General features: G+C 44.1%; 1 protein-coding gene across 1 annotated transcript in view; it reads left to right on the top strand.

The window, feature by feature from the left end:
• utrn (utrophin) overlaps positions 1-14,515 on the top strand; it is a 138,944-nt gene that overhangs the window by 46,274 nt on the left and 78,155 nt on the right. The window contains exons 29-43 of the mRNA XM_088324441.1: positions 740-901; positions 1,397-1,531; positions 2,826-2,999; positions 3,769-3,924; positions 4,326-4,496; positions 5,208-5,387; positions 6,651-6,779; positions 6,850-7,020; positions 7,087-7,143; positions 8,122-8,235; positions 9,503-9,640; positions 9,711-9,785; positions 9,847-9,996; positions 10,105-10,277; positions 12,375-12,516. Coding sequence (XP_088180567.1) covers positions 740-901; positions 1,397-1,531; positions 2,826-2,999; positions 3,769-3,924; positions 4,326-4,496; positions 5,208-5,387; positions 6,651-6,779; positions 6,850-7,020; positions 7,087-7,143; positions 8,122-8,235; positions 9,503-9,640; positions 9,711-9,785; positions 9,847-9,996; positions 10,105-10,277; positions 12,375-12,516 — 2,127 coding nt within the window. The remainder of the gene's footprint in view (positions 1-739; positions 902-1,396; positions 1,532-2,825; positions 3,000-3,768; positions 3,925-4,325; positions 4,497-5,207; positions 5,388-6,650; positions 6,780-6,849; positions 7,021-7,086; positions 7,144-8,121; positions 8,236-9,502; positions 9,641-9,710; positions 9,786-9,846; positions 9,997-10,104; positions 10,278-12,374; positions 12,517-14,515) is intronic.

Raw genomic sequence — 14,515 nt, 5'->3', positions numbered from 1 at the left:
TTCTTCACGGTTGTTTCTGGTCACTGGTCGTGTTTTTAATGGTTTTTTTGGGCCCTTCATGGGGGGGTTCATTTTTGGTTGCGTTTCTTGGGTCAGTTTTTTTGGGTTCAGTTTTTTTTTTCCCCATCATGTTTTCAGTCCTGTTATGTTTATTTGTGACTCCCTTAAGAGTCTCAAAGGGCTGGAAGATAAAGAATGAAAAAGAAAAATAGAGAGGAAAAGTGAAATAAAGAGAAAGAAGAAGAAACAGGGAAGGAAAGAGTGATAATTGAAGACATCAACGAGAAAAATAAAGAGAGAGAAGGACAGACTGAGAAAGAGAAAAAAATCAACACAGCAAGAGAATAAGTAGGGACACTGCAGAGAGAGGAGAGGGGGAGAAGATAAAACAGAGCAAGAGAAAGAACGAGAGCAAGAAGGAAAGACGGAGAGAAATGAAAAAAAGAATAAAAAAAGAATGAGGAAAGAAAGATGGAAAAATAGATAGAGAAAAAAAGAAAGAAAAGACACGGAAAGAAAGAGAGAGAATTGAAGAGTATGTTTGGTCCTATTTTTGCATTTGTTTTTGGCCTTCTGGTCAATTTTTGGTCATTGTTTCTGGCCTTTTATTGGGTAACTCTGTGGGCTTTTTGCTGTGTGTTTTTTGTGTTGTTTTCAAGTCATCATTTTATGGTTTTTGTGGTACTCTTTTGTCCGTTTTTTTCATCCGATCCAACGTACGGACGGAAAATGTTCTCAGGCCCTGGAGCGTCAGGCCGACCTCCAGCAGCGTCTCACGACCTTGAAGGAGAACGGTGAGGCCCTGCAAACTCTACAGGATTCCCTCTCCCGACTGGACCAGACGCTGACCTCCTACCTGACGGACCGACTGGACGCCTTCCAGTTGCCTCAGGAGGCTCAGGTGGGACTCTCGGCCGTATTTTCCCCAAATTTAAAGGGACGGTGCGTGATATCGAGTAAAAAACAAAACATTGACCGGAATACTAGGCCGGAAGACGCAAACTAGCGTACGGATGTTCATTTTCACGAGGTCGCCGCCGTGTTTGTCTGGCATCCTGCTGCTACGCTTTGCTCTGTGGCACCGGTTTTCGTTACACGATACACAATGTACCTTTCAAGTATTCCGATCGCATTTTTGGAGTATTTTAGTCATTGTTTCTGTGGTTAAACTTGCATTTTTGTAGTATTTCTCTAATAATATTTGTATTATAGTATCATGGCAGTAGTCATTATCTGGTGATAGTATTTTTGTAGTACTCTTGCAGTTGTTTTTTTGTGCTACTATCATATTTTTAGCACCACGACATCAGAAATACCAGCAAAATAAATCCCGTACACCTTCTAGTGCGGAAAATACGGTAAAGGGAACTTTTCTTGCTTTTTTGTTCCCGAACAGGACATGGCGGCAGAGATCGCGAGCCACGAAGCAACCGTGGAGGAGATGAAGAAGAAGAAGATGGGCGCCGAGGGTTCCTCTCCTCTGGCGGAGGGAAAAGCCCCCAAAGATGGCACCGTGATGGATCAGCTTCAGGTAACGCTGACCTCTAGTGTTGACTTTAAGTACTACGGACGGTATTACCCCCCTTGCTTATTTGACGCGGCGTATTCCTTTTCATGCTCTCGTTTTTTTCACCTTCTACACTTTTCACCCTTGTTGTTCTTTTTTACTAGATCTATATTATTTTCCTCCCTCCCCTTTTCCCCTTTTTATCACTCTTTTTCTTTATTTCCCTTTGCTCCATCCCCCTTTTTCCCCCTTTTATCTCTTTCACTATTCTACTTTTTATGTTTTCTTTGTTATTTTCCCCCTTTTTCCCTTGTCATTTTTCTTTTCTGTCTTTCTTTTTTCCTCATGTTTCCCTTTTTACACTATTTACTCTTTTTTTCTTCTCCTTTGCTCTATTGTTTTCCTTGACTCATTTTTTTTCCTTTTTCCTCTATCCTTATATCTTTTTCATATATCTCCTTTTTTTCCAGTTGTTCTTTTTTCCATCTCCCTTTTTCCCCTTTTCTTTTACTTTTTTTGCTCTTACTTTCTCTTTTCCTTTTTTTGTTGATTTTCTGTTTTCTTGCTTTGTTGTACGTTTCCCTCTTTTACCACATTTTCCTTTCTTTTTTCCTTTTTTCCTTTTATTCCCCCCTGTTCTACTTTTTCAGTGTTTTTCATTTCCCCCCTTTTTTCCTTTGTTTACCTATTTCGTGTTTGTCTTCCCCCCTTCTTTTAATTTATTCTCAATTCCCACCTTAATCTTACAGTTTTCCTTTTTTCTTTGCTAACAACTTGGCAAAAATAAGAGAAGTCATGGTGTTGCACTCATTCAGTTACATGACACCATACAGCGACATCTAGTGTTCAAATAAAAAAGATCCCTTAAAACATCATTCCATCTCCTATCGCAGTTACTTAAAAGTGGGTTGTTTTTTTAGAAAATAGCAGGAGGAACTGCTTATTTTGAAATTGCAGAGAAAACTGCGACATTTCGTCTTGTTTTTTCTTCAATTTTTTTTCTTTCTTTCCTTTTTTACATTTTTTGCCATTTTTTTCCTTTGCTTTGTTTTTTGGGTTTGTTTCTTGTATTTCACTTTATTAAAATTTTCCTTTCCCCTTCAGTTTTTTCCTTTTTTTTCTTTCATTTATCTTTCGTCCTTTTTTACTCTTTTTTTTTTTTTTTTTTTTTTTTTTTTACCCCCTTTTAAAAATCTTTTATCGTTTTTCCCTCCCCTCTTTTTTTCTTTGTAAACAGCCAGGCAAACAAAAAGAGTGAAGAAAAATAGTGTGGAAGTCACTCCTCGACTTTGAAAGGCCTTTTATTTTGAAATTTCAGAGAAAACTCCGAGAGATTTCCACCAAATTCCAGCTTTTCCAGAAGCCGGCCAACTTCGAGCAGCGCATGCTGGACTGCAGGAAGGTCCTGGACGGGGCCAAGAGCCAGCTCCACCTCTTGGACCTCCGGGATTTGGAGGCGGAGAAGATCCAGGAGCACCTCGACGGCTGCATGGTCCGTACCCTCTAATAACGATACCGGGCGATACCGAGCGAGTACTTGGATCGCATCCAGCCTATTGTCCTGGCACCCATTTCCCAAAAGCGCCCGTTCTCTAGCTAGATGGTGCAAAACGTTATGCCTGGGCTGTGACTGACAGGCATCACACCTCTCCCTTACCTGGCCTGCTGCTGCATCATGCCTGTTAGCCAGAAAATGGGGCCAAATCTGCTCAAGTTTTCCTAGCATGCGCAAAAAAAAATGACAGGAAAGAACCATTTGTGTGTTGAAGCGGTCCGCCGCTGCGGCGACACTACACGTTTTCATGAACGCGTGAAATAAGCTTACCCTGCAGAAAAATCAACCGAAATGTAAACATGTTCCTGCACAAAACCTTGGAAATGAAATACCGTTGACACTTTATTTGCACGACTGACTTTGTTTTTTTTTAGAAGGTGTTTTAGTCGGCTAGTTGTTATACAGTATTTTTTTACATTGCTGCTTTTTCGGTTTGACTCTTCTGACTTTTGTTCAGAAACAGTCAAAATCAAAATATTTCCTTATCTATTTTTTACTGTTAGATTTTGAATTGTAGTTACTTATTTAAAAATGAAACATTTTAGTGTCTAAAGTAATAACGATATACTAAGTCAAAGGGGGAGGGTTAAGGTTGAATTATTCATTTCCCAGCTAAATGCATCGGTATCGATCGACCAGACCGTGTTTTGACACGGATAGCGACGTTCTCCCTCAAATTTTGCTCATCGAATGTGATTTTGTTCAGAAACTGTACAAGATTCTGAGCGAAGTAAAGCTGGAGGTGGAGACGGTGATCAAAACCGGCCGGCAGATCGTTCAGAAACAGCAAACGGAGAATCCCAAAGCCATGGACGAGGAGCTGACGGCTCTCAAGATGCTTTACAACCAGCTGGGGGCGCAGGTACGCCACAACAAACCGAAGAGCTAATAGCACGGCTAGCGACCGCTAACAATCTGCCAGAGTTGGAAAACCGTTTCTTTATCTTTTTTTCTACTTTCTTCTGTTTGTGTTTTCAATTTGTTTTTCCCTTTCCCCTCTTCCATTTGTACTCTTTTCTTCCATTTTCTCCACTTTCTTTTCTCCTTTACCCGTTTCACCCCTTTTTTCCCTTTTTCTCTTTCCTTCCCCCTTTTTCTCATTTGCCATTTTTTTTTCTTTCCCTTCTCCTTTCCCCTTTTTTTTGTCTTTTCCTTTTTTTCCCTTTCCTCCTCCTTTTGGGGGGTAGGCGATAGCATTGCCCAGGAACCGCTTTCATGCTGAAAGTTCCGATCTCGAAGGTTTGTATTGTGTTCCTTTGGCAGGTGACGGAAGGCAAGCAAGACTTGGAAAAAGCCTTGTCCCTGTCGCAGAAGTTCCTGAAGGAGAGCGCCGCCCTGGAGGAGTGGCTGACCGACAGCGAGTCGGAGCTCCGGAAGAAGAGCGAATCCGGAGATATGCCGGCCGATATCGACGCCGAGATCGCCTGGGCCAACGTAGGACCGACTCTTCTCGCCGAACTCCTTACCATCTACCAGCTAGCGTGTCGCCTCTAGCATCGATCGTTAGCATGTACTCGTTGACATCTACCTGTTAGCATTTACACATTAGCATCTGGCTGTTAGCATATAGGAAATGTTAGCATGACTCTTGAGCGTGTAGATGTTAGCATCTACTCGTTAGTATGTAGCCTTTAGCATCAATCATTAGCATGCTGTCGTTAGTGTTTACCCGTTGACATCTACCTGCTAGCATTTTCACATTAGCATCTGGCTGTTAGCATATAGGAGATGTTAGCATGACTCTTGAGCATGTAGCCGTTGGCATCTAATTGTTAGCATGTAGGTGTTAGCTTCTACTCGATATCATGTTATCATTAGCAGCTACTTGTTAGCATGTCATTGTTAGCATCTACTCGTTCGCACGTCATCGTTAGCATCTACTCGTTAGCATGTCATCGTTGGCGTCTACTCGTTGACATCTACCTGTTAGCATTTACACATTAGCATCTGACTGTCAGCATATATTAAATGTTAGCATGACTCTTGAGCGTGTAGCCGTCTGCATCTACTTGTCGGCGTGTAGATGTTAGCATGTTGTTTTTAGCATGCCTTTTACTCTTGTTTACACTTCATGTGGGTCAGTGACCCGCTCGGGCCACCCCTGGAAACGTCCCTGACCCATCCTCCCCGTCCTGTGGTTTTCAGGGCCTCCTGAAGGAGTCGGACGTCCGCCACGGGGACCTCTGGGTCCTGACGGAGACCGCCGGCGCCCTGCAGACTCTGCTGGAGGGCGACCGGACCCCGACGGAGCAAAAACTCCTCGGCCTCCAGGAGTCCTGGGGCCGGGTCCGGACCGCCGCCGAGGACCGGCTCAGCGCCGTGCTGGTGGGTGCCGGTCCGCGTCGGATTAAACTGAGAGAGTGAGGGAGGGAGAAGGAAAGAAAAGGACGGGGAAAAACTGAGAAAGAGGAAGATGGGGAGAGCACGAAAGAAATAACTAGCGACGGCAAGAAAGGGAACGAGAGAGTGAAAGAAAGATTAAGAGGGAGAGAAGAGTGTGAGAGCGGGCAAAAGATAGAGTCATAGAGAGAGATAGGAAAAGAAAGTGAATAATACAGAAAAAGAAAGAAGAGAGAACTAGGGAGAGCCAGAGATGAGATAAATAAAGAAAAGACAGTGCTAGAAAGGAGAGAGAGAAAAAAATAGGAAGAGTGAGATAAAGAGAGCGAGAGAGAGAAATCTTCCTTGCGGGATGCATGTTTGACACCCTTGCCATTAGTGGTATCATTTCATACAAACTACGCATTCCCATTTGTATTTACCGTATTTTCTGAAAAAAAAAAATCATTTCTGGCCAATTTTGGGATGTGTGGTGCACCTTACAGTCTGGAAAATAAGTTAGTTTCCCCAACTACGTTAGGAAATATTCCAACCGGGCTGTAATTACCGCGACCTGTTTCACGCACCTCGATGGACTTTTGACTTGACTCCGTGTATAAAAGGGGAGGGCGGCTACTTGGAGTCGCCAGAGGGGGCGCCAATGTGTTCTGCAGTACTATATACATAGTAGAATATTTGTAGTACATCAGCGGTATTTCCGGAGTATCACCGTCGTCGTCCTGTCGGAATCTTTCTGTAGTCGTATTTTCAAAGTATTTCTGTCCTTGTGGTATTTTCGTATGACTGTAGTGGTCATTTTGTAGTATTTCTGTAGTGGAATTTTTGAAGTATATTTGTAGTATTTCTGTAGAAGTACTTTTGAAGTTTTGTATTGCATTTTTGTTTAATTGTAGTCGTATTTTGGTGCCATTTTAGTGGTTTTGTAATATTCTAGTTGTACTTTTGCAATACTGCTATTCTAAAATAGTTTTGTAATTTACTGTAGTTCTGTTTTAAATGTTTCTGTTGTATATTTGTATGATAGTATTACTGTAATAGTATTTTTAGCACGTTTTTTCCTTTTCACAATGAAAGCAAAGACGATATTAGCTTCCTGTTTTTAAACACGAAATTGTTTTTTCATAAACAGTCATTTCTTTTTTGACCATTTTCGTTTGCCGGGCCGTAGTATGGTATAGTATCGCCTTTGACGGTTTTTTTTTGTGTCGGGATCCCCGCCGAAACGACAAACTCTATATTTCAACGCAGAGCCACCAGAACGAGGTGGAGATCTTTGACGAGAACCTGGCCCACATCAGCACCTGGCTCTACCAGACCCAGATCCACCTGGACGAGACCGAGCGCCTGGAGCCGGAGCGGCGGCAAAAACGGGTCGAGGTGAGGAAGACCGGGGCCTCGTCGGGACCTCGGGCGGATCGACTTTTCCTATTTTCTCTCTCTTGGTCAGAGCATGCTGGAGGAGCTGGAGGACGTGGCCCTCCGAGTGGACAACGTCAGGGACCAGGCGGTGATCCTCATGACCAGTCGGGGTCCGGCCTGCAGGGACCTGGTGGAGCCCAAACTGGCCGAGCTGGACCGCAACTTTCGAAAAGTCTCCCGGCATCTCCAGACGGCCCAGGTGACCGTAGCGCGCCCTGGTTTCCATCCGACTCGTCCGAATATTGAAAGATATCTCCCGTTCCAGATGATGAGCAGCTTGGATTCGGTCCTGGTGGACGGCGCCCTGAAGGAACCTCAGCAGGTTCCATACCTTGTTATTTTCTTGCATTCCAAAATCTAAAACCTTTGAAAAGCTCTACCCTACTCACCCTAAACCGTGTAGACCAGGCGTTTCCAACGTGGTGCCCACTAAGGACTGTTGAGGTTTCTGCGGACCCCTCATAAAAAATAGCTCATCAGTGCTGAAGCATTGACATTTTGTCATTGTGTACTGGGTCTATGGAACCCTACTTCCCATAATAATAATGTGACGAGTTATTTTAGGGCAGTACGGCGGTGCAGTGGTTAGCGCGTGTGCAGCACAGTTCTGAGGTCATGAGATTGAACCTCCGGTGTGGAGTTTGCGTGTTCTCCCCATGCTTGCTTGGGATTCCTCCAATTTCCTCCCACATTCCAAAAACATGCATGTCAGGTTCATTGGCCGGTCCAGTTTAGGGTGTCCCCTACCCACTGCCCAAAGAGAGCTGGGATGGGCTCCAGCACCCCTGCAACCCTACAGAGGATAAGCGCTGCAGATAATGGATGGATGGATAATGGATGGAGTTATTTTAAAAATGCTGGGTGGAAAATTGGGAACCCTTTGTGCTAAGTGCTAACAAAAAGTAGCTCAGAGACCCCTGACCTTGAGACCCGCTTCTTTTGTTGACAGGCCGATGTTCGACATGTTCCTCTAACCCTAAACCCGAATCCTAAACCCCAACTCCCTAACCCTCTAACTCACTGAAGTTAACTCAGATGGACATTAGTTTTGCCACAGCTACTGGGAGTATTTTTTTAATCGCCCCTTGGCAGTTTAATGGGGGTCGGTTAGATTTCGGGGAAAAGGGTCACCATTAATTGAAGTCTATCATCCATTTTTTTTGTTGAAATCAAAGACACGAGAAAAAAAACACAACAAACTGAAATTGTCATTAGACTCTTACAATCCTGCAATAACTTGCCAAAATCCAAAGGCCAGTCGATGATTTCTTTCAAATCAAGCCCTCGTTCTTGTTTTCAGACTTTGAGTCCAAAGCTGGAGACCTCCATGGATTTGCAGGACTTCCAATCCCAACTGCAAGATGTCTTCCAGACTCTGGAGCAGGACCCCCAAAACATCCAAGACGACGACAAGGTAAGGATTCTACGACTTTGTACCTTTTTTGTCGAAGGCCAGGAACAAAAAAAACCTTCTTATCAACGTTTATGACCCCCAGAGCTACGTGCTAGCAGAGGGGTCAGGAACCTTTTTGATCCATAAATGCCAAATATTGTTTTAAGCGCATTTTACTTTACTGTGTGATATTTGGTGGTTTGGTAAAATCGATGAAATAATATCATCGCCAGAGCTTGTGTCCCATATCAATAAATATACCGCTTTAAACTTGTCTCCCTCCCACAATGAAGACCGTTGAGTCCCGTGTTGCCCTTGATTTTTTTACAAAAATAATGCTTTCAAAACCAGGTGCAAGCAGAGTGCCTTGGTAAAAATGTTACAAAATACTGCAAAGATACTGACATATTTAGCTTCGATGCAGACCGAGCATACAGAAGTGTGCTGTGCACGTAGCACTGCCCGCCCCTGCCGCTCACCTCATCAAATTGCTCTGTGTGCCTGGCGGGGGTTTCTGTTTCGGAGCAGACCGTATATGCGTCTCGCCCCAAAAATATACACAAAAGAACAGAGAATTGAAGAGGGAGACATCGTTGATTAATATTCAGCGTTCAAACAGCGTTCTCATTCGTCTAAGAGACTATCAGCTTTCTCATTCCCTCCGGAGCAGAAACATCACGTCAGACATATCATGTGAAGTTTTTCTCTTAATGGCCGCATGCTTCCAAGAATTGACGGTGTTTTTCTCAGAATTGACCTTGATCTCAGCCATTACTGTTTTGCAATCGTCCACATGTTTCTTAGTATTTTTCCCTCCTTCGATAAAACCACGCAATTTCCCCGAAGAAGTCGCCGTGACCCAGCCATCTTCCCGTCAGCTTTGCAAGCCTGGAATTTCCTGTCAAAACAAGCGCGTCCTCATTCTGTCGACTATTCCACGATATATGAAAGTTTACAGTTTATTCTGAAGGTTTTTGTCAAAAAGTGTCTCACGAGCGAACCTAAATTGTTTAACGGGAATTCATATCATGGATTTGTTGGCGACGCTCGGCTGTGAACCGCAGTGGAGAGTATGCTCTTTATATACTGGACCGAACTGCTCGTCGATAGCGCTAGGTCAGCTAGTTTCGACGACGCGTTTATCCAGAATTGGAACTCTTCCGATGAGATCGGCGTTGGTAGAATTTGATCTCCGAGCCATAGGATCTCAACCCCTTCGCTAGCCGATCGGAAGCCAGGTCAACATCTCGGTTTAGGAAGTCCGTTCCGCTCTTTCTTTTGAATCCAGATGGACGAGGAGAAAGCCAGTATTGAAAACCTTCTGAGAAGAGGAGAAGACCTCCTGCAGCAATCCTCTGACCCGGAACAGAGAGAAGAATTGAAGATCCTGCTGCTCCGACTCCAGAACCAGTACTCTTCGCACCGGGTAGGTCAGACTTTGCCGGGTCACTTTGACGGGAAACTGAGGATTGATGTTCGTCTTTGTCGATTCTCAGGAGCTGAGAGTTCTGAGGAGCAGGCAGCTTCACGTAGACTCGCCTTCCCACGCCATAGGAGACGTGACACCCCAGGTCGGCTTAAAACTGAAGAGACCCCCCCTTTATAACAAGCTCATCGGTTGAATCTTTGCAGACTGCGATCTCCTCACAGAGTCCGTCGGAATTCCTGTTGGACGTCAACAAGGCGCTGCTGGCCATGGCCGACAACCAGCTTCTCCTCAACTCCCCGGAATTGGGCGGGGGGCTCTACCAAGATTTCTCCAGCCAGGAGGACGCTCTCAAGGTCAGTTTGTCCCAAGGGACGTCGTCATCCTTTTCGGGTCGCACTAAATAAGACAAATCAAGGAAGAGAAAACTATACAAAATACAAACCAAATCCTCTTTCCCTCAGAACATCGGCGACAACCTGGGGCGGGTGTCCGAGCGGGTGGCCCGACTCGGCGAGCGTCGGGCTCAAGTCCTCCGTGAGGCCTCGCCTACCGAGGCCTCCCAAATCGAGGACGCCGTGGCGCATCTGAACGCCGAGCGGGAGCGTCTGGACCGCATGTACCAGCAGCGAAAAGGGTGAGGTGTCCGCTCCCGTCCGTCACGATATGTCGCAAAGGGCTGCACGGGCCACAATGGCGACATCCCCTGATCTGAAACCAGCATGGGGGCAAGGAAAAAACTGAGGAAAATTAGAGACTACGCAAGGGCTAATCCCACTTCCAGATGTTGCATCGGGTAAAAATACACGAAACATAATCAACGTCAATGATAAACATAGGCAGTATGTACAATTGTTCAAAAGGCCTGCATATAGGGACACGTGTCAGGTTTTGGTTCTGGTCTGCCGACTCATTCAGGTTCGTCCTTCTCCCTCACTCCTCCGCCAGTCAGGAAAACAAAATTATGAGGTCAACATCAATCCTAACATAACCACAAGTCTAAATTTCAACACGTCATTCCGCAACACTGCGGCCCAATAGAAGGTTCTTGAGCTTGCGGATTTCTTCTTGGTTCACAAGTACACCAGCAATTTCTGAGCAGGGCACAGCCGAGTCAGAAAGATAAGAGGGGGCAAGTCCATGCAAAATCTAAAAAAATCTATGGTCAAAGCTTTATATAAGCATTATGAGGAACACATATATATTTATACTGTATACATCTATATTCATTGCAGAATGTTGAGAGTTATGTTTGTCCTCCTATGGATACCAAATCATTTTCCACTATAAACAACTTTGGAAAAAGCGCCAGGGAGCCACTAGATAGATAGATACTTTATTCATTAGGGGCAGCAGTGGCTCAGGAGGTAGAGCACTCGTATTGTGATCAAGAGATCGCAGTTCGAATCCTGGCTCCTCCGTGTTACATGTCGAAGTGTCCTTGGGTAAGACACTGAACCCCTAATACCCCCAATAAGCAGGTTGGCACCTTACATGGCTGCACGGCCGCTATTGGGAAATGTGAAGCACAATGTAAAGCGCTTTGGGAAGTCTTGACTTGAAAAGCGCTATACAAATGCAGATCATTTCATCTCATTTCATCCCCGTAGGGAAATTCACACTTCCAGCAGTATTCCTTTTTGAATATTAACAGATGAACAGGATGGCCCGGGGTGCTGTGTTGTAGTTTAGCAACAGCAGAGTGGATGACATCACAGTCCAAAATTTCGACGTCCCTGTGGCAGATGGAAAGGGTTACACCACCTCGTGTTCACGTAGATGGCAAGTCCGCCTCTTCTCCGCTTCCCGCAAGCTTTCATGTGTCTGTCGGAAGCCGGGTAGCTCCAGGTAGCTCCATGTTAGCATCCGGGATGCTAGACATGAGCCACGTTTCTGTAAAACACAGCAAACTGCACTCCCTGTACGCTTTGTGTTTTTCACCAGCTCAGCCAGTTCGTCTGTCTTATTTTGGTAGAGAGTTCACATTTCCCATGATTACGGACGGTACCCAAGACTTATAACGCCGCTAGCCGCTTAGCCTTCACCCTAGCTCCGGCTCTTCATCCACGATAGGGCCACCTCATTCACGCCGGCAGGAGAATTCTTCAGGGCAAGGAGTCGATTCCTCGAATAAACGCATTTTTGCGCGTTAAAACCCATAACCAAAGGATAGAAAGTCATCCAGAGTGTCGTTGTCAAACGGGACGAAAAACACCGAAGATAGAAGCAGACACTTAAAACAAGAAATCACAATAAGCGAAATAACACGGAGCTGCTGGAAAGGCTGCGGCTAGCGACGGCGCCTATGATGTGGTTGTCACTAGTGGGTGCCAAAGAGTTGATCCAAATGTCCTGTCGTAAATCTCATTGACGTGACTAGAATAATGTGAAAAGCGTCTTGTCTAGGGGACTGGACCAAGATGAGCTCTGGCTTTTTCCTGTCTGCCCTTTTCTTTTTTGTCCTCTGTCAATTGTTCATCGGAGCTGTTAATTTTCAATTTGCAACTCGGGAAAACATTTTCGAATTTCACTCGATCTATGTTGCCAACAGAACCTTAAAATCCATCTTAAACTGACAGTTGCAGTGCACGTCAGCTAAAATTGGGGTAATACGATGATGATTGATTGTCTTAGTCAAGCGTCGTGCTGCTGCGTGATGCCCCGGTTGCATTCTTTGGAGACCACCAAGGGACTTCACTTATACAGCATTGCACCTATTTTTGCATGTCGGCAGGGATTTCGAGTGCGCCATGGAAGAGTGGAGGCAGTTCCACTGCGACATGAAGGACGTGAGCCAGTGGTTGACGGATACCGAGAGGCAACTGGAGGAGCGCCAGGCCCCGCAGGACCCGGACTCGGCACGGCGCCAACTACAGGTCGCTTGACGGAGGCTTTTTTTTTTTTTTTTTTGCACGCTCCGATAATCTTGATTTGGATCAAAAAGTAGAATGAGAGTAGACATCTTTTCCCAAGTTTTTTTCAGCAAAGTATTCTTTTTAATACTTGACGTCAGGGTGAGGCATTTAAGAATCAAACCAGGAGATGGCAGCAGAGTAAAACGTAACCTGTGTGCATCTCCTATACACGTTCGAATAAACTCTTCTTTTTTCCTCCTTTAGGGGGTTTGTTCTGCCCCGAACAAGCTTGAGCGAACTAAAATAAAGGCAGATAGGCGCAATGGAAAATAAAGCATAGGGCTCTTGGGACCCAGTTTGGCATTGCTAACACTTACTTCATTGAGAAAATATTTTTCTGCAACCAAAAACTTAACTAGTTGCAGTCCACGCAAAAAATGAGCATCGTCTTCTTCACCGACAAAAAGTAGCTTCATTTTCCATTCCCAAAACGAGCATTTTTTGCTAGAAGCTAACCTGGTTTTCTTTAACGCTAGAAAATAGCAATAGTCATTTTTTGCACCCAAAACTAGCATAGCTGTATTACGTGCATAACATTAGCCTTTTCATTTTCACAACCGAAAATAAGCTTCATTTTCTACTCCCGAAACGAGCTACCCATATTGAAAAACTAGCATCTTTGCTAACAAACGTGCATTGGTTTTTTTCTCAATATTTTTTTCCAAATGTTATAGTTGTCTTCTCACGGACAAAAACGAGCTAGTTTTCCATGCCAATAACAAGCATCTTTGCTAAAAAGTAGCATTATTTTCTTCAACGCTGAACAATGAGTAATGTGTCTGAAAAAGTAGTGTCTTTTCACAAATTGTAAAGTAGCTGGATTTTCTCCTCTCGTAGCTCGTTTTTCCACGTCAAAAAATAGCTTGTTTGCAAAATCTAACATTTTTTTTTTTATTTTATGCTGAAAAAATGGCATCTTCTCCTAAGTCTGGGAAAATTTAGCGTTGTCTTTAGAGCTGAGAACAAGCTTCATTTATGACTCTCAAAACGAGCTGGTCTTCCGCGCTAAAATCTATTGTTTTTGTTCCAAATTAGCATCTTTGCAAAATCTAGCGTTTTCTTCTCTCCTGAACAAAAGGGTCATCTCCTTTTATCAACAGATAATTGGTTCTTTTTCTACTCCCAATACCAGCTGATCTTCTTACACCAAAACCAGCATCTATGCTAAAAGCTAGCATCGTTTTCTCCTGTATAAAAAAACGATCAGTCTTTTGTTGTCGTAAAAAAACGAGCATCTTCTATATCTAGGTCCAAAACGTGCTTTTTCCTCGACATCAAAACGAGCCTTGTTTTTCTAAACTCAACCAATGTAAATGACAAAAACAAAAATAGCGACCCCAAAAAACGATTTGAATAGTTTTATAATCGCATTAGCTGTAAAATAAGTTGCACGGCTGACCCTGCTATCTTGCGAATGGGCAATTGTGAAGTACATTGTCGAGTGTTGCAGGTCCCAGATGACCCCAAGTTCCCCGCAACCCTATTAAGTTCAAGCGGCCTTGGCCTTTCCCACGGGGTTCCTGTAAAATAGATGGTGTGTTGTGATGAGGCTGGCTGAACCACTCTTCTTGAATCCATTCACTCATCCACAAAGACAATTCTCCATGGACCAATATCCAAACAAAGTCGCCATAAAGAAAATAAACAATCTCCCCCATGTCTTTTCAGATTGCTTTTTCATCCCTTGACATGTATTCAATACTCAAAAGTACACACTATTTCAACTCTGGTCACACTCTGAGGAGATAATTTATTCCTCATGCCATGAGGCTCTTTAACTCCACCCGGGGGAGTAAAAGCCCACATTAAACCCCACCCCCCATTTGCTTATTACCCTATTTTTATTACAGTGTCACTATTTAGATACTTTATAGCAAAACGTTATATTGGGTATTTTATTATTTTATTTTTCAACACGAGGATACCTCACAAAGGTTCCTACCTTCGTGACGACGCGCTG

Source organism: Urocampus carinirostris, chromosome 20, assembly GCF_059441175.1.
Source record: "Urocampus carinirostris isolate Australia breed hairy pipefish chromosome 20, RoL_Ucar_1.0, whole genome shotgun sequence".
Lineage (NCBI taxonomy): Eukaryota > Metazoa > Chordata > Actinopteri > Syngnathiformes > Syngnathidae > Urocampus > Urocampus carinirostris.
Note: the sequence above shows the minus strand (reverse complement) of the source record. Positions and strands in the feature narration are given on the sequence as shown.